General features: G+C 41.4%; 1 protein-coding gene across 1 annotated transcript in view; it reads left to right on the top strand.

Annotated features, from left to right (window-relative positions):
• Positions 1 to 342: 342 nt before the first annotated feature.
• The window catches only part of DCLK2 (doublecortin like kinase 2), a gene marked incomplete at both ends in the record, with an annotated part of 153,636 nt that continues 133,481 nt past the window's right edge, over positions 343 to 20,497 (top strand). Inside the window, 2 exons of the mRNA XM_082838505.1 lie at positions 343 to 763; positions 19,054 to 19,388. Of these exons, the coding sequence (XP_082694631.1) occupies positions 343 to 763; positions 19,054 to 19,388 (756 nt within the window). The remainder of the gene's footprint in view (positions 764 to 19,053; positions 19,389 to 20,497) is intronic.

Here is a 20,497-nt window from a genome sequence, read left to right as displayed (position 1 = left end):
GGCGGCCGGCGGGCTCCCGGGAGGGAGTTGTGAGGCGTGGCCGGGTGGAGGAGGCGCCTGGGGGGGCGTGGGGCTCCCCGGCGAGCGGGAGGGACAGAGCGAGGCGCGCCGGACAATGAACTGGGCAGCTCGGCGCTGCGGCCACTTTTAGGGGGGCGCGGGCCGGCCGGCGCCTCCGCGGCTCCACCTGCGAGGAGAGGGCGGGATGCCAGAGCTGGGTGTCCCGGCGCTCTGAGGCTGCTTGCAGTTAGACGTCCCTGAGCCGGTGCTCGCCTTGACCCTGGGCTACCTGCAGGCTTTGGCTGGGACGTGTTTCGTGGGAGCGCCCCTGGAGCAGCCGTGATGGCCAGCACCAGGAGTATCGAGCTGGAACACTTTGAGGAACGGGACAAAAGGCCGCGGCCGGGGTCGCGGAGAGGGGCGCCCAGCTCCTCCGGGGGCAGCAGCAGCTCCGGCCCGAAGGGGAACGGGCTCATCCCCAGCCCGGCGCACAGTGCCCACTGCAGCTTCTACCGTACGCGGACCCTGCAGGCCCTGAGCTCGGAGAAGAAGGCCAAGAAGGCGCGCTTCTACCGGAATGGGGACCGCTACTTCAAGGGCCTGGTGTTTGCCATCTCCGGCGACCGCTTCCGGTCCTTCGATGCGCTGCTTATGGAGCTCACCCGCTCCCTGTCGGACAACGTGAACCTGCCCCAGGGTGTCCGCACCATCTACACCATCGACGGCAGCCGGAAGGTCACCAGCCTGGACGAGCTGCTGGAAGGTAGGAGGGAAGGCCCGGCGCGGCAGGTGCGGCCCCGCGTGCCGACAGGTGCACGCGCTCTCCCGGCGCTGGGGGAGCCTGCGGGGGGTTTTCTAGGCGGCCGCAGGAGTTGTGCAGCTCTGTCTTCTTTTCCGCAGGCTCTATGGGTGGGGCGCGCTTCCACATATACTCTGACTGTCCTTCCCAAAAGAAAGAAATCCTAACGGGATTTGGTGACATCTCTTAAGATTGGCGGACTTGCTTTTGTTTTTTGCTTTTTTGAAGTGCAAAAAGTCTCATGAGAGGATCAGGGTAACCCTCTAGCTCATAAGCTGTCTGTTCAGCCCCCTGTGTGGAGCTCAGTGCCGGCACCTGTGTTTCAGTGTTCAGGACCCTGTTGCACCTGCTCTACTCAGAAGCCGTGGTTGTGAAACACTCTAGGTTGGCTTTCCTGGTTTGCCTTGCAGCAGAAGTTCCATGAGGTCAGGAGGGGCGATCCAAGACAGTGGTTCTCAACCTTGGTTGCATCTTGGATCACTGGGGACTTTAAGAAATATGGGTGTCTGGGTCCCATCCCCGGATACTTGGATGTAATTGGTTTGGCCTGTGGTCGGGGCATCTGGAGTTTTCAAAGCTCCTCAGGAGATTTGAATGTGCTGCAGAGATTGAGAACAGTTGTGCTAAAGGGTTTTCCACGTTTGGTTGATAATGAGGTGAATCAAGGTCAATCTCTCCTGCATCCTCCCCTACTGAAAGTAGCTAGTTAGGGTGACAAAGGCCATTGGAATCAGCAGGTGGGGCCCCTTATAAATTAGGCCTAGGGTGTCAACCGTGCTTGACTCGAAGGGACTGCTTGATTGTATGTTGTGTCATCCTTGAATTCCTGCAGTATTTACTCTTCTTTCACTTCAGGGAGAGAAAGCATTACTAGTAGTTAAGAACCTATATCCAGAAGTAAACACCACCCATAAAGATCAGACAGAACCCAAGTATGTGCTGACTGTGTGTTTATATACAGTCTGCTCTCATGCATCTTTCTTAATGCAAATGGCACATATTGCTATGGTAGTCATAGCAATGTTGGCTTGGCAGGGGAAGGAAACTGAACTTGAAGCCAACTATTTTTCTTATATTAGCACATCATGTTCTTATGTTCTGAAGACACTGTCCATTTTACACATGGGGAAACTTAAGCAACATGCCTTGTCATACAGGACCTGCAGTATATGGCCTTTCATCTACAATTCACTTTTAATAAATTGATGTAGCCACACTGCGGAGTCCTGAAAGTGGTTGAGATTCTATTTAGTCACTGTTACCAAAAGTCTTCCTTGCCCTGGCTAGATGAGGACCCAGCCAAAACTAAGTTGTCTTTTCAGAGAGAGAGAGAGAGAGAGAGGGAGAGGGAGAGGGAGAGAGAGTGAGAGAGAGAGAGTGTGTGTGTGACTTCACAAATTCTCCTGCTCACTTGAGTGTTTTGGTTTTAAAGGCTTCCGGAGGAGGAGATGACAACCAGAGGAGTATAAATAAAATGAAGATACATTGTTAAAAGGGCTTTATTGCTTTATCCTGTTACATACTTAAAAGCTACATTTGCCTAGATATTTCAAAACTGAGTAATGAATTTTCTGATTGACCCAAAGCTAGATTAGTAGCCCTGTGGAAGGATTAAGGCAATGCCTCTTTTACTTAAACACTCATTACTCACATGCCCTTGGGATACTGTGCCTGGTGTGGTCTGAGGAGGGACAGTAGTTTTAATATCCTTCTCAGAAGTAATTTTAACAGTGTATTTGCTACATGAAATGAATGTACTCCAGAGGTGAACATGATCCTAGGGAAGATGGTCAAGGTGTCCATTATGCATATTAAGTGAGAGCACATATTGTACATTGAGTTTGTTATTGCCCAAGTGGTGCATGGTCCACTTAGTCTGATTCTCAAACTGTAGGTTCAACTATAAATTGAAGGTTGATAAATACCCTTTGAATCATTCATTCACTGATTTGTGGAGGAGGGGGAACCATAAGCATATGTAGAGTCCAAATTACACCACAATATGAAAAATAATGATAGAACACAAATATTTGCACCATGGAAATGTTTCCCTAGTATAGCCAATTGCCCACTTGTTTCAAATATAATAAAATTACATTTTATTAAATATACTACAAGTACTGGAAAAGAAGAAAATTTGAGCACTTCTTTTGTCATAGTGGCATTCTGTCTGACAATAGATCTTTGTCTAAGTCTTGAATTTCCCACAAAATGAGTGGAATACCCTGTTTCTAGGCGGTTTTTAAGAAAAGAACCATCAATGTTTACTATCAACTATTCAAGAATTTAAATAGTTTCAACTTTTAGTTAAAATTGTGTACTCGAATGTTCAGATTTATCATGCAGAAGAACTAACCAGCTACCTGTGAAGTTATTCTTTGCATCAGTAAAAATAGGTCTGTGGTATTTCCCATGTTGTCAAAATTGACTGTTTCATCTTAGTTCATCATTTTTAATAAAGATTCTGATAGTATTTTTTACACCATTATGTTCAGCTGATCTCTCATTTGCCTCTTCCATTCCATGAAATTTGTAGTTTAGGAGAAACTGTTTTTCCCAAAACGTTGTTTTCCTAAAATGTTTTCAGTGGAGAATAGAAAGTGATGACTCAAGATAGCTAGGCATGAACACTCACTCAGAGCCTCAGTCCCTTTCAACTCAGATGACAAAAGAAATTTGCATGGCCCAGATTTTTTTCTTCTGCCCTTGAGAGTCTCTGGAGACCAAAAACTGTTCAGGTGTAGGCAGGCTGGTACTCCTGCACTACACTAAACCAGCAGGCATTTTGAGCCCTATTGTTTTAGCTCCCCTTGCTGCATTAATTTCAATGAGTTAGTGCTGTGCGTCCCTGTGATCCTGTTTAGTCTTTACAACTGGGTGGGGACCTTCTCTCAAAGGAGGACTGTGAGTCATAACAGTCAGTCCTGGGAAAATCAGGTTGAGCTGTCTGAAGCCATGAGCCAGCCAACCGTGTCACATCTCTGATAGACAGCTGAAGATGTCTGGATGGTACCTTCCTAAGTTCTCAGTCAGAACTCTTGGTCTCAGGTTTTTTTTTTCCGTGAGTGTTCTCTTGTTCAGAACATTTAAGCTATAATTATTTTGATGTCCCAAAGAGAGATGCCCAAGGACGGTAGAAACAATGCGTGACCAAGTTGGGGTCCCTAGGTTCTGTGGATTTGAGAAAAATTCACCTCTGTTCTCAGCCTTAGTGACCTTTTCTGTTGAAAGAGAGGTTGGCAGATCACCTAAGTTAGATCCTTTCTGGTCTAGAAGTATATACCCTTCCCCTGCCTAAGTGGTTATTCATTGAGTGTCTGATGGCCTGGGCTGCCTTTCCCTACCCAGAACCTATCTTCCGGAAAATCGACAAAGCTGCAAATGTCCTACACAGCAGGGAGTGGGTATATGGCTCTGATGAAGTGTTTTGACAGGAGCCAAAAAATTAAGAGCTACCCGTGTCTGCCTCTTTCATTCCAAAGTAATATGTCAGTTTACTCCTCAGTCACCAATAAATAAACTGATTGGATTTTTTGGCATGTGAGAGAATTTTGATTATTTTGACAGGTGACAGTTCCATTCTTCCATTAAGTTAACTTGAAAACTTCCATTAAGTTAACTTGAAAATTAGTTTGAATTAACTTGAATTTAAGAAAAATAAAGTTCTAAGAAAATCAAGCATTTGAAGTTTTTGAGATTCTCCTACTAAGCCTAGTTTATTGAATCTCTTTGGTTATTCAATCTCTTTGAAGGTGTTAAACCAAAATATGGTGACAGTTATATTTAAGCAAAAATGAGTTTACATTTAAGTAAAAATTAAGTTAACATTTAAGTAAAAATGCATAAGAACTCAGACTATAGGTTTTATCCCCTTGAATGATAGATTTTTAGAGTAATAATAGAAACTGAGCTCTTGGAACTTGTTACAGTGAGGAAGGCAACATAAACCCGTGAGATGTAAGGTATCTGCACATAGTAGTCAAAAGCAGTACACATTTATATAAGGCAAGCATGATGATTGGACATAGCAGTTTAACATTGAATCATCAGTCTGCAAAACCTTCTCTACCTGGCAGACTCCTAGATCCTCCTAGATCCAAGACCCTCTTCAAATATCATCTTTCTATGAAATCTCTTCCCAGACCTCAGGGGCATTGGTCTCAAACTGTTGTCGATTGAGAGCATAGTTGTTGTTGTTTCAGGTGCTGGGGGTACAGTTCTAGAATGCACACACACACACACACACACACACACACACACACACACACACACACACACGATGGTTCCAGCTGCAGGGCTGTAAGTGAAGTGGTAATGAGCTGGGGCAGGAGGACCACACTGGCCAGGACAATGGAAAAGGATTGCCCGAGGAACAGATGTTGGAACCAAGGCCTGAGGTCAAGCTTAGAACTCTGCCATTTGCTTACTCACAGCATTTTTCCTTTCCTCTATTGTGACACTTACCTTTATAATTACAGGTATATTGGGTCTGTTTTTTGCCCTAGACTAAGCATGCCGTGAGGTTAGGGATCTTGGACACAATAAGTTCATTAAATAAATAGCCCACGAAATGACTTTACCTCTAAGTCTCTTGATTGTCAAGGGAAGTTTTGTATGAATTAAGTTTGAATAGGGTTGTTTCTATGTATTTGTGAAAATATGTATTTTGAAAAATTGGATTATAGTTCAGATAAATCAGAGATGCTCTGCTGACTCATCGCTGTGGAGAGAATGACTCTTCCTCAGTACTTGCTTCTATAAATCTGATTGTTTTCTTCTTCTCATTTCCTCAAAACAGGGGAACTCAGGTCTGCTATAACGCAGCTGCATAATAAGCTCTTTCCAGAGGTAATGGGAAGAGAAATTTTCATTTGCAGAATAAAGAATTCTAAAGGGTTGGGGGAAGAAGGGAAATACTTGGGAGAGCATTTATGAGATGAGGGTCAGACAGAATGATACACTGGTAGTTATAAGAAAAGATCACTATTTCATGAGGTTTTAAACTATGGAAATGGACATTTTATGGCCCTGTCATATGAAATAAGGGAAACTAGATATTCCCTTGACTAGTGATTGTCAAACTGCTTTCTTCATTGTAGAGAGGGCCAGGGGAGTTTCTCTGGGTCTGTACTGCCTGGCTAGGTCTCTTCTCATCCCTACTCGCCCATGCTCCTACCACTTCTGTTTTTGTCTCTTCTATTGATAAAGTAAACCATTACCCTAAGGATTAGGGATCCTATTCTTCTCAACATTGCTACCATTTTTTAGATGTTTTATATGCAATCATTATGTGAGATACTTTGTGTTTTATATCACCCTTGTTATCCCTTATGGAATATGGCTGCATTGTCTTCCCCATTTTGCAGCTGGGGAGACTGAGACTCAGAGGATAGAGAAATTGTCCCCTTGTACCAGTCAGAAGAGGCCTTTCTCCTTGGCCTTTCAACTTCTGTATTCTTAACTGCTATGTTCTACCACCTGTGAGATGGGGTCCATTCTGACCCCTGAAGTGTGCATAGGTCATGTATCAGCAGTCTAGAGCTGCATCACCGCTGCAGCCAAACCTGTTAGTTATTTATATTTGGAAAATGAAGATGGTGGTAGTTCCTCAGTCACTGCAGATGTAAAGACAGTTTTAGGATGTTTTGTGTATGGTTCCTGAAATGAACCATACATTATCCTGTACACCGGCATAGTAGGGTCTGTGCATTCAAATTCTGCAGAGTTGTCTTGCTTGACTTTGGTTTCCTTATCTGCAAAATGAAGAAGGTTAGGTAATTGCTAAGGCTGCTTCCCCTTTAAAGTTCAGTGATCTTGGGAAGTGCTTCTGGAAGTGGGAAAGAGAAATGATCTGTCTGGCTCCGTGTCTCTAAAAGTTGGCCAGGTTTTGTGATTGAATGTGGTTACCTGGGTTTAGATGGAGTTCTTAAACCCTCAATAACCTATAGGAGGCTCTTCCCCATAGAATCTTCTCAGGAGAGGGAAAATTATGTACAGGCCCATTGAGGGCTGAGACCATGGTCATTTTGTTAATTCATTTATCCTAACAATAAATACTTCTGGCACTTGATGTTTGATGATTAATTTTACTTTTGTGCCATATATAAGGTATTCTGATAGGTGGGAATAGGTGGATATTGGTTTTTAAAAAATCTTTCTTAGTTAAGACAGCCAGCTGGACAGTTGGCTAGATTTGCAGAGGTCAAATAAGGTCATGCAAAAGGCAAATATTCCTTGCCCTTTCATATTTCAGTTTTGAAATAAGTTTTTATTCAAGAAAAAAGGGATGCAGTATATTTGTATGTTAACAATTTATCAATTTCACTAGTGTCTGAGATGCCTGACGTGATTTTTCTCTTTGGACATTTTTCATAATCAAATTTTTGTACCTTTATTTTGAATGTATGTTTAAATCCCAGGACTATTCTAAGCCCCCTAATATTTTCAGCATCTGCTTTGAGTTTGTTCTCTGACGTAGCTAAGACTTAGTTTCGTTCATCTTTTAGCATTCTTATTTTAAGCATTGTCTTTAGAAAATTTATTTCACATATAGTTTAAATACAATCTGCATTGTACGATACTTTTTTTTTTTGGCCGCATTGGGTCTTCGTTGCTGTGCGTGGGGTTTCTCTAGTCGTGGAGAGCGGGGGCTACTCTTCGTTGCGGTGCACAGGCTTCTCATTGTGGTGGCTTCTCTTGTTGCAGAGCACAGGCTCTAGGCGCACGGGCTTCAGTAGATGTGGCATGTGGGCTCAGTAGTTGTGGCATGTGGGCTCAGTAGTTGTGGCTCGTGGGCTTAGTAGTTGTGGCTCACAGGCTCCAGAGCACAGGCTCAGTAGTTGTGGCGCACGGGCTTAGTTGCTCCACGGCACGTGGGATCTTCCTGGACCAGGGCTTGAACCAGTGTCCCCTGCATTGGCAGGCGGATCCTTAACCACTGTGCCACCAGGGAAGTCCCTCTACAATACTTTTTAAATTCTATGAGTTGGAAATATAATTTAAGGCTAGAATTTAGATACTGTTTCATTCATTGACATGCTATAATTTTTGCTCTAATCCAGGCTATTTTACCCTGTTTGCCATATCTCTTGCAGCCTGAAGCAGTAGACTAGCCATATTGTAATTTGTCAGAAGCTACTACCTTCAAGACAAGGAATGGGGAAATACTGATTTGTGAGATCAACTTTAGTACTTTTGATTACACTATAACATTTACTAATGTCTCAACATAACTAAAATAATCTACAATTATGACCTACTGTGTTACGATTTGTTTATATGTTGGTTAAATTATAATCACTTGCAACCAAAATGTATCACAATAGAAGTTTTTAAATTGTCATTGATTTATTTCTTCCTCCACTGTGTATGTTTTACAAACCTCAGATTACTTTGTTAATTTTTATGTAATAACAGTGTCGTTATTTCTGAAAGGCAGTGATTGATGCTCTCTTCCCCAATATCCTTGTCCATTATCTTCGTCTTTTAACAGTATTCTACCTCATCTCTTAAGGAAGCAGGAAAAGAAAAAGGAGTTATGGAAACTTACTACTGGTTATACTCTTCATCAAGCCTCTGCAAAAGAACGAACTTGAGAAATAGCCTGACCTAAACTCATCTCTTCTTAGTTTAGTGATCAAGGCCAATAGCTGGAAGGTTCTACATGAACTTGTAACACTTAGCAGAGTCCTGGTGAGCAGTGTCTCTTCGATAAATGGGAGTGGTCCTCAGCATCTGAAACCAAAATGTGCATCCTTGTAACTTCCCCCCGTAATTCTAGAGCCACCGTTTGGAGCTACGTAAGACTCCAGGTGGAGCAACATGGCAGCCCTTCAGACATTTTATGACAGTGGTCATGCTTTACGGTTTCCCCCTTCTGCCCATCCCCTAAACATCACTACTCTTTTTTGACAAACATCTGGTTTCTGAATCCTTCATCACTTGCACTGAATCTTTTTGAGCTATTCTCACTATCGTCACTTGCTTAAAACTGGAGCCAAGTCTTCCTCTTAGACTCAAAGTGAGATTTAAAGGGTTGGGGGAGTGGCGGTGAGGGAGGAAGGTCTTAAGCAAAGATCTCCAGAAGCTGGGGAAACTCTGTTGAGGGAGGTTTTTACCTCTACTCAGATGATGAGCCAACTGAAGGACTGACCCTATATCCATTATGCCCCAGTTTACTTACAAATAAGTGTAAGATGGGCACATTTTGGTTTGAAGATCTCTTTCTCAGTATCCTTAAAATTGCAGTGTTTCTCAAACTTTTGCAAGGTTTGGGATAATTAAAATTGAAAAACAATGTAAAAATCTAACAACCAAGTTGCAGAAGCCCAGCATTGCCTTAATTACTTTAAATACATTGTCACTTAAATATTTATAAAGGTAGATGTACTTATGCATATAGCTCTTACACACCAATACAACCCAAACGAGACAGCCTAAAAACCAACAAAACTGTATAACCAATAAAAATGCAGAGTAGCAACATAAAGCTCCAGATGCTATTTGCTCAAACTAAACTGTTCCCAGTGTGACCATGGTGCTGAACGCTGAGTTTGCTGTGCTGTATCTCACAATGCCGTGTGACGAGTCAGTTTTGCCCTGCTAACAAGCCTTCATTCCCGCAGAGTAAAATTATGTCCTCTGGCCTTAACTCTCTGTGCATGTCTTGTACATATAGTAAGTCCACTTCTTCCTCATTAACTCCCAGCAAAGTTACACCACTTGATGCCAAAGGAGTTGAGGCTGTGGGCACGGAGTGGCCTGGCTGCACTTGATTTAGAAATAGACATTCAGATGTTCCAGAATAAGATGATATAAACATTTTAGGTCTTATCATCAAATTAACTACAGAATTGGGAGTTCCCTGGTTGCCTAGTGGTTAGGATCCTGGGCTTTCACTGCCATGGCCCTCAGTTCTATCTCTGGCTGGGAACAGATCCCGCAAGCCACGTGGCGCAGCCAAAAAAAAAAAGGACAGAATTAAAATTGCCAAGGTGAATGCTTGTAGATTGTGGGATGCAGTTGGCTCAGGTTTGAGCAGCAAGAAGACAAATAACGGATCTGATCTGTAGGTTCCATCCTACCAGGAGATTAGATAGAATTTTTTTTTTTCAGTAGGTAAGCTTTAAGGCTTTTTGGTTAGTGAGTAGCATTTTTGTTTTTACTTTTACATAATTTCTTTGGTCTTAAGTTAACTCCTCCCAAATTTCAATGCTGAAGCGTTGATTTGTGGACATACTTCTTCCTACATACCCAGATGTTCAGTGTAATGTCTCCACACCTTTCTCCGTGGAGGGTATCACAATCATTTTCAGCCTGTTGCCTTCAGATGTGTTGAAGGGGCACTGGTCTTAGGGGTGAAAGATCTCATCTTGTGTCCTCAGCCCCTCCCTGTAGGAAAGGCTGTTACATTCATTTTGTGAATGTGCCAGCAGTGGTCCAGAGATAAACCAAATGAGTACAGAAGGGAACAGCATCCAGGTGAGAGCAGTGTACTTTATGTTACCATGCTGGTTCCCATAAGGTTAAATTCTGCACACTGTACAGTTTGGGTAGAAAACCCAATAAGCTGTTTGCCACAACAGAATAGTAATCAGTCTGTCTTTTCTTTACCCTGTATTCTAATGAACCAGCTGGGTGTGGGAATGTGTCCTTGATGTGCTTTGGATGGAGGTATTCACATTATTGTCTACCCGATAGGACAGTCTCACAGATGCTGTACTTCATTAAGGACATCAAACCACCTTGTAGATGCAACATACCCAAATTTATTTTCCTTGGTTACATTCTTTTGGAAGTAATTTCTTTCTCAATTTTGGAAGTTGGGAAAGAATTTAGGTTTTTAAGATTTTTGCAGATATTAGACCTTAAGTGTCAGCCATACTTTCTTTTCTTTCCTCTGTTACCATATTTAAATCTGTGTGTGTGTGTGTGTGTGTGTGTGTATAGGGAGGCTTTTCCTTAAGTTTGATGAGTCCTTACACTTTATTATTATTTTTTTATTGGCGTATAGTTGCTTTACAATATTGTTAGTTTATATTATACAGCAAAGTGAATCAGCTATATGTATACATATATCCCTTCTGTTTTGGATTTCCTTCTTGTTTAGGTCACCACAGAGCATTGAGTAGAGTTCCCTGTGCTGTACGGTAGGTTCTCATTAGTTATCTATTTTATACATAGTGTCAATATCATATATATGTCAATCCCAGTCTCCCAATTCATCCCACCCCCCCTTTCCCCCTAGGAATCCCATATGTTTGTTCTCTATGTCTGTGTCTCTATTTCTGCTTTGGAAAAAGACAGTCTATACCAATTTTTTCAGATTCCACATATATGTGTTAATATATGACATTTGTTTTTCTCTTTCTGACTTACTTCACTCTGTCTGACAGTCTCTAGGTCCATCCATGTCTCTACAAATAGTCCTTGCACTTTAGACTTGTAAACAAGTTTTCTTTTTCACCATAAAGTTCAGTGCTTGCTTCTGCTCCAAGAGTTAGGTATAGTCTCAATGTCCAAATTTTGTATAACTGATTTTCTGCCGTAAATGTCAAAAATAGTTTGTAATTACAAGCTAATTAGTGGTTTTAGGCAGTTAATGTAAGTATTTTAACAGAGGTGGATAAGAGACTTTCATAGTAACTGATAGAAAAGTAGGCTAAAGCATTCTGTTGTGGAACTTCCAACTGTGTAAATATGCGTTTAGCTATTTGTAATTTCTAACAGTAAATTGACATTTTAAATGTTAAGGGACTATTTTGATTTAGCTATTAAAATATATTTTGTATATAGTACACACACAAACCCATACACACCCACACACATGTTCCATTGGTTGAAAGACACAGTGCATTTATTGGACTAAAATGTGCATGGACTCTTGGTGCTTTGATGGTGTGAAGTGAAAAAAAGAACTTGGTAGGTACTAGGCAGCCCTCACAGCCTGCTTGTTTTCCTCTGTGCCTTAGTTTGCCCTTTGATGGGGTAGAATGACCTAAGAGTGTCTCAGACCACACATGATGTCCTCAGGAGCCTGACCTGAGCCTCTCACGATCACTGGGTGTCAACACCTACACTGTGCAAATGTTTTACCTAGAAGTAACGCAAATCCAAACCGTGAGACGTACAAGTTTGTTTTGGAAATATGCATTTTTGTCATGACCTGGACAAACATCTTTTGAGTGCCTGCTGTTGGTGCTGGGCTAGGTGTGGGTAACATGAAGAAGGGGACAGTCAGCCAGTCAGTGTTTTCAAGGAGCTTCCAGTCCAGGCAGTAGTTTGTAACCAGAGATTGTGTTCAGAGTCACCTGTGAAGTTAGGAAGCCTTACTCACAGGTTCTGGTGCTACCTTCCAGTGATTCTGGTTCAGTTGAACTGTGGTGAGGCCTGGGCAGCTGTGCTTCTACAACAAAATCACCTGACGAAAAAAAAATTCTTCTCTAAGAACCACCGGAAGAAACAGATAAAGAATAAAGGATTATGAGAAGTTAATATATTGTAGCCTCAGGATACAACAAGTGAACACAAGAGTGACATAATTTTTAAAATTATGAAACATATCTATAGAAAATTCATAAAACATACACGTACAGCCCAGTGAGTTATTATGAAGTGAACACCTTTGTGACTACTATCAAGAAACAGAGTATTGGGAATTCCCTGGCTGTCTAGTGGTTAGGACTTTGCGCTTTCACTGCCAGGGCCCGGGCTCAATCCCTGGTCAGGGAACTAAGATCCCACAAGCCACATGGCATGCTCCCCACCCAAAAAAAAAAGAAAGACAGAGAGTATTGCCAGCATCCGAGAAGCTCTCCCTCTGTCCCTTCCTAGTTACAACCCTTCCCAAGTTACGGTAGCCTGACTCTTGCTTTTCTTTATATTTTTACCACTGATGAAGGCATCCCTAATCAGTATAGTTTTACTTTTGTCAGTTTTGAACTTAAAGAAATTAAATCCTACTGCATTCTATTCTTTTGTTATCTTTTGGTCACCGTTATTTGTAAAATTCATCCAAGTTGTTGTGTATAGCTGGCTTGTTCATTTCCATTACTGCATAGTAGTAGTACATTATATGAATATACCACCATCTGTGTGTCTGTTCTCTTGCTGATGGATATGTGGATTGGTTATCATCTTTGGCTACTGAGCCCATTCTGTGAGTGTGTGTGTGTGTGTGTGTGTGTATACATTCTGGTGCCCATATACAGCAGTTTCTCCAGGGTATTTTCCAGGGGTGGAAACGTATATATTGTCAGCTTATCTATCACTAGATAATGCCCACCTGTTTTCCCTAAGTGATTGAACCAATTTAAAGTACATGGCATGGAAGTTCCAGCAATATATCAAAGTTCCTGTTGCTTTACCTCCTTAGCTGGGGTGATTAATCTTGACTGGTCAGTTAAAAAAAAAAAAAAAAAAAGAGGTAAAGAGAGAGGAGGAGGAAGGCTATTTCAAGCATGTAAGAAGGAATGAGAATAAGAGGGTGTGACGAGTTTGGAAGGAAAGAGCAAGTACACTGTTGCGACACTAACTTAGGAGCCTGTGGGAGAGTGGTGAGAGGTGAGATGGAAGTATGTGAATACGCTGGGGAGTTTGGTCTTTATTCTGAAGGCAGCGACGCCGGCAAAAGATATCAGATTTACATTTTTTTAACATCTTTATTGGAGTATAATTGCTTTACAATGGTGTGTTAGTTTCTGCTTTATAACAAAGTGAATCAGTTATACATATACATATGTTCCCATATCTCTTCCCTCTTGCGTCTCCCTCCCTCCCACCCTCCCTATCCCACCCCTCTAGGTGGTCACAAAGCACCGAGCTGAGCTCCCTGTGCTATGCGGCTGCTTCCCACTAGCTATCTATTTTACGTTTGGCAATGTATATATGTCCATGCCACTCTCTCACTTTGTCCCAGCTTACCCTTCCCCCTCCCCATATCCTCAAGTCCATTCTCTAGTAGGTCTGTGTCTTTATTCCCGTCTTACCCCTAGGTTCTTCATGACCTTTTTTTTTTCTTAGATTCCATATGTATGTGTTAGCATACGGTATTTGTTTTTCTTTCTCTGACTTACTTCACTCTGTATGACAAACTCTAGGTCCATCCACCTCACTACAAATATCTCAATTTCGTTTCTTTTTATGGCTGAGTAATATTCCATTGTATATATGTGCCACATCTTCTTTATCCATTCATCTGTTGATGGACACTTAGGTTGCTTCCATGTCCTGGCTATTGTAAATAGAGCTGCAATGAACATTTTGGTACATGACTCTTTTTGAATTATGGTTTTCTCAGGGTATATGCCCAGTAGTGGGATTGCTGGGTCGTATGGTAGTTCTGTTTTTAGTTTTTTAAGGAACCTCCATACTGTTCTTCATAGTGGCTGTATCAACTTACATTCCCACCAACAGTGCAAGAGTGTTCCCTTTTCTCCACACCCTCTCCAGCATTTATTGTTTGTAGATTTTTTGATGATGGCCATTCTGACTGGTGTGAGATGATGTCTCATTGTAGTGCTGATTTGCATTTCTCTAATGATTAATGATGTTGAGCATTCTTTCATGTGTTTGTTGGCAGTCTGTATATCTTCTTTGGAGAAATGTCTATTTAGGTCTTCTGCCCATTTTTGCATTGAGTTGTTTGTTTTTTTGTTATTGAGCTACATGAGCTGCTTGTAAATCTTGGAGATTAATCCTTTGTCATTTGCTTCATTTGCAAATATTTTCTCCCATTCGGAGGGTTGTCTTTTGGTCTTGTTTATGGTTTCCTTTGCTGTGTAAAAGCTTTTAAGTTTCATTAGGTCCCATTTGTTTATTTTTGTTTTTATTTCCATTTGTCTAGGAGGTGGGTCAAAAAGGATCTTGCTGTGATTTATGTCATAGAGTGTTCTGCCTATGTTTTCCTCTAAGAGTTTGATAGTGTCTGGCCTTACATTTAGGTCTTTAATCCATTTTGAGTTTATTTTTGTGTATGGTGTTAGGGAGTGTTCTGGTTTCATACTTTTACATGTACCTGTCCAGTTTTCCCAGAACCGCTTATTTTCTCCACTGTATATTCTTGCCTCCTTTATCAAAGATAAGGTGACCATATGTGCGTGGGTTTATCTCTGGGCTTTCTGTCCTGTTCCATTGATCTATATTTCCGTTTTTGTGCCAGTACCATACTGTCTTGACAGCTCTGTGGAGGATGAGGGGGCCTCATGAACTACTCTCATCTGGGGAGAAAAGAGAGGGAGCAGGGTTGAAGGGTTGGGTTCCAGAGATGCTTAGACCAAGTCAACAGTTTTGCTAAATCTGTTGAATACGGGGCAAAAAGAAGAGAGAAAGGAGTTTTGGTTTTTGCCTGGGTGACTGTGTAGGTGGTGATTTCGTTAAGTTGGGGAATTCCAGAAGAGAAGTGTTTGAGGTTGGGTGGCAGTCATGGGGAGTGAAGTTAGTTTTAGACTTGTGGTACACGAGACAGCTGTAGATGATCTCGTAGAGATGCTCTTGAAGTGGTTTGAACTCAAGAAAGGACTGGGCTGGAGATGTCTCAGAGTCCGGGTGGTGATTGAAGCCGTGGGATGTGGCTGCGCACAGAGAGTCTAAGGAGGATGAGGTGGGTGCAGGGGAGAAGGGGATCCTGAAAAGCAGACTGAGAAGGGGCTACCAAAGAAGTAAGAGGAAAGCCAAAAGAAATTAGGTCCTGGAAGCTGAGGAGGAAAAGGCCCTGCAGGACGAGAATCGTGACTGGTGTCCAGTGCCCTCAGAAGACGCCAAGGGAAACTACAAGAAGTGCTTGGCATTTGGCAGTTAGGAGAGAAGTGGTTGGGATCAGGGTGTTTCAGCCCGGGGAGCAAAGGTGATGCTGCAGTGGCTTAAGAGCCGATTGTGGGCGAGGAAGTGGGAGAAACCAGATGAGGAGCTGGGCAGTGAATGGAAGCCAAAGCACATTAGGTGGAGGGGGGCGAGGAACGAAGAGGGGTAAGATCTGTGTGTGCCACAGTGGGAGATACTCTATAAAGTCCTGTGTAGTTAAATGGAGGAGAGAAGGAGAATGTGCCTGAAACCTCGGCACGAGGAGCAGGAAGGACCCAAATGTTGCGAGGGACTTAACGTTGAATAGGAGGAGGGTACCCTTGTCACTGAAAAGGGAGAAGAGGCGGGGAAATTGGCACAGACTGAAATACATCTGTAGGGATGACGGTTTTCAGAGAACAAGGAATTGGGGAGTTCCTAGCTTTTAGTAGCCTCTTGCCTCTTAAATAGGAGGCCGTTCATTTGGTTGAGTAAGGATGAAAGTTAATGGTTAACAAGTACCCAGGTTGTATTACATGACTGTTGACAATTGGTTTGTCAACCTGCTAAATATGAAGTAATGCAGAGTGTCTCGGAACAGATGTCAGTGGTAGGAAGCCATAGGCATGCCGCTGGAGAGAGTCAAAGGAGGTGGAAAGACTTTCTATTCCGCACTGTGCTTGAAAACAGTAAAGGTGTATAACCACTTCCTGCTTCTGTCCATCCTCTTTCTGTACAGAAAACAGATCCTCTTTTTTAAAAAAAAAAAAAAAGTTCATTGAAGTATAGTTGACTAACAATATTAGTTTCAGGCATATAACATAGTGATTTGATATTTTTATAGATTGCACACCATACAAAGTTATAAAATATTGGCTATATTCCCTTTGTTGTACCTTACATTCCTGTGAATTATTTATTTTCTAACTAGTAGTTTGTAACTCTTAATCCTCTTCACCTATTTTGCCCCTCTTCCGACTCCCCTCCCCTCTGGTAACCACTAGTTTGTTCTCTGTAACACAAATCCTCTTCTATGTAGTATTCATGAGATCATTATTTACAAAATGATTTCCCACCAATGTCTTATGGTCAAAGAACTGCTTTTAGAGACACAGAGAGGGAGAATATGAATATGTCTGAGTGTGTGTGTGTGTGTCTCAGTTCTCTTCAGCTAAAGACCACCCAGAACATACCTGGAGGTGAACAAGTTGAGTTTGCCACTCATTGCAGTAAGGAGGAATGGACATTATAGGATACCTCAGGGCAGCTCAGTAAGAGCTGCGAGAGCTGTCATAGAAATTGGGCTTTGGTTCCAGGAAAGCAGGGACTCATTCTGTATTGGGTGCTGTCAGAGGAAGGACAATTCTGTGATTGAATATCTCATTAAATCCTATTTACAGTGAGAGCAGACAAGATTTAGGAAAAAGCTATAGTTGGTAACGAAGTGGCAATCACTCATTGAGTGACCTTATTTTTGTGTCACTGTATCATAGTCCCAGAATGGCTTCATTTGATATAAACATTCTGTGAGATGATATCCCACAGAAGACCACAGGTCAGATCAGGTTATAGTAACATTGAGGTCTAGCTGTGAATGTTAGATCAATTCCGGACCTCAGGGACTGCTTTATTTTTCATATATCCATGTATGAGATATATATATATATATATATATAGAGAGAGAGAGAGAGAGAGAGAGAGACATAACGCATTTATATCTTTAAGTCTAATTTTAAAGTGAGATGTTTATCCTTTCCTTGTTTTGGTGAGTGCAGTTTTAATATGTATTGGTAAGAGTTTAAAAAATTCTCTCACAGTGTGGTATTTTATCCGTGAATCAAGGTTCATTACTTTAGGATATACTTTTTCAGCTATATCAGTAACATAAAATGCACTATCATTTGGAAAACTTGTTCTCTCTCTGGGGAATGAGTAGAAAACAGAAGGTTCTTACATGGATCCAGGTGGGAAGTGGGTGGTGATGAGGGCAGAGGGGAGGGGCATTTTAAGAAATATTTAGAAGGTAGAGTGGACAGAGCTTGATGTCAGAATGCAGTGTGTAGGGAAGTCAGAAGGGTGAGGGATGATGCCTAGGTTTCTAGCTGAGGAGTTTGAGTAGGAAGTGATGTTCCTCAACAGGATGGATGGAATGGAGAAGTGACAGGTTGGCGGGGGGGGGGGGGGGTAACAAATCTTAAACAAGAATCCCTACAGTAGCATGACTCTGGTTGGGGGAAGACTGATTGCTTCTAATCAATCTTGTAGGTGCCTAGTGTCTAACAAAGAATAAGAATTTATTGTTTAACAGCAAGAGCTATAACTGCCTAAGGAACCAAAATCTTAAATGCTTTTGTCTGCATATTCTCTCCCTGTAGGCAAATCTATATATTAAAAATGAGGCCATTAAACTGCATGTGTGAAAAAATAATGAATTCTTTTTGAGTTAGAAGATACCTTGGAGAAAATTTTAGAGTGTAATCCTTTTATCTTGCATGCCAGAAAGTTGAGACTAAAAAGAAGTGGGTGACTTCTGAGTTTCCTGAGAGAAAAAGTGTGATTTTTCAACATAAAGTTTTGGAACTTAAAATTAATGAACATTGAATCAGTTAACCAATTGACAAATACTATAGTTTTTATGTTTTACTTAGTGAAAATTAAGCAGAAGGCTACATGAATAATTAATACATCATTTTAACTACTAAATATCCTTCCTCATTTAAGTAGACGATGAAAAGGTTGTCTATTTAAACTATTTTAAATTCATATTCTTCCATTAAGGAAAAAATGCTTTCGGTATGTTTCTTTGAGCTGTCAAAACTCTTCCTTCGTTTTTGCAGTGCTTCATTAATTGAGTAAATGATCATATAACTGAATATGTGAATTTAGTCAGCTCTGTGAATTTTGTAGTAACTTTTCTTTGATTAGGGCTGAAATCTATAATCGGAAAGAAGAAGAAGACAGTTTTATTTCTTTATGAGAATGTATTATTTTGTGATATAGTTATTTCTTCCAGAATGAGACATTAAAAATTAAATTTGTTAATGGACTTTTGGAAGTAGAGAGTGCCTTAGAATTCACCTGATTCAACAACTTCCCTTTACAGATACTGATGTTGGGAAGGAAAGTGCAGGGACTTCCCTGGTGGTCCAGTGGTGAGGACACTGCACTTTCACTGTCGAGGGCGCGGGTTCTATCCCTGGTTGGGAAACTAAGATCCCTTACGCTGCGCTATCCAGGGTGACATTTGACCAGAATAAAACCCAGATCTCTAGCTTCTTCGTCCAGTGCATTTCACTCTAATGTATGCTGTTCTCTCAAAACCAACTTAGATGCTATTGAAAAGAAAGGGGTGTGGGTAGAATGCCAAACCTGTTAAGTTGAGGATTCACTTAATGGGTTTCTAGCATTTTTGCTTCATACAAAACGCTCCTGTGGTGGGGATAACCACGTTGATAAAACTGATTTTTGCTTTTTAGGTGAGAGTTACGTGTGTGCGTCGAATGAACCGTTTCGTAAAGTTGATTACACCAAAAACATTAATCCAAACTGGTCTGTGAACATCAAGGGTGGGACCACCCGAGCCGTGGCTGCCCCCTCCTCAGTGAAGAGTGAAGTGAAGGAAAGTAAAGATTTCATCAAACCCAAATTAGTGACTGTGATTCGAAGTGGAGTGAAGCCTAGAAAAGCAGTGCGGATCCTTCTGAATAAGAAGACTGCTCATTCCTTCGAACAGGTCTTAACAGATATCACCGAAGCCATTAAACTGGACTCAGGAGTGGTGAAGAGGCTCTGCACGCTGGACGGGAAGCAGGTAGGATGTTTCCAGCCCCACACTCTCTGTCTTACTTTTAAACTCTCCCCGTACCACGGTGGTTACATAGTTAATATGAATTTCATAGTTCCCTAGAAGTTATTCTAGCAGTCCTACTTGTGAGAGGCCTGTGTGTGTTGGCCTTTATCATGAAAAATGTAAGTGGCTTACCTGCCTCTTTACCCAAATAGCTCAACAGTAAATGTAGAGAAATCTATCATATACTTCTTATGGCTATTGGAAGGGAAATGTAAACTTCTTTTTTTTTAATTGAAGTATAGTTGCTTTACAATATTGTGTTAATTACTGCTGTGCAACAGAGTGATTCAGTTATACATATATATACTTTTTAAAATATTCTTTTCCATTATGGTTTATCATAGGATATTGAATATAGTTCTCTGTGCTATATAGTAGGACCTTGTTGTTTATCCATTCTATATATAAAAGCTTACATCTGCTAACCCCATACTCACACTCCATCCCTCCCCCAGCCTTCTCCCCCTTGGCAGCCACAGTCTGTTCTCTATGTCCATGATTCTGTTTCTGTTTCAGAGATAGATTCATTGTGTCATATTTTAGATTTCACATATAAGTGATATCATATGATATTTGTCTTTCTCTCTCTGACTTCACTTAGTATGATAATCTGTAGTTGCATCCGTGTTGGTGCAAATGGCATTATTTCATTCTTTTTTATGGCTGAGTAGTATTCCATTGTATATATATACCATGTCTTCTTTATCCATTCATCTGTCAGTGGACATTTAGGTTGTTTCCATAACTTGGCTATTATGAATAGTGCTGCTATGAACATAGAGGTGCATGTATCTTTTTGAATTACAGTTTTGTCCAGGTATATACCCGGGAGTGGGATTACTGGATCATACGGTAATTCTGCTTTTAGTTTTCTGAGGAACCTCCATATTGTTTTCCACAGTGGTTGCACCAGAAGGGAAATGTAAACTTCTGAGGAAAGAGTGTATGTTGAAGAGGCTTCCTACATTAAATGGGATATTCTCTAGTTAAGAATAAGAGCATCTGTTGACCAGTAGAGTCTATGGGTTTCGGTAAATCACAGAAGTAAAAATAAAAGATATTTAATGCTT

This window comes from Leucopleurus acutus (genome assembly GCF_964270905.1).
Source record: "Leucopleurus acutus genome assembly, chromosome: 4".
NCBI classification, from domain to species: domain Eukaryota; kingdom Metazoa; phylum Chordata; class Mammalia; order Artiodactyla; family Delphinidae; genus Leucopleurus; species Leucopleurus acutus.
Note: the sequence above shows the minus strand (reverse complement) of the source record. Positions and strands in the feature narration are given on the sequence as shown.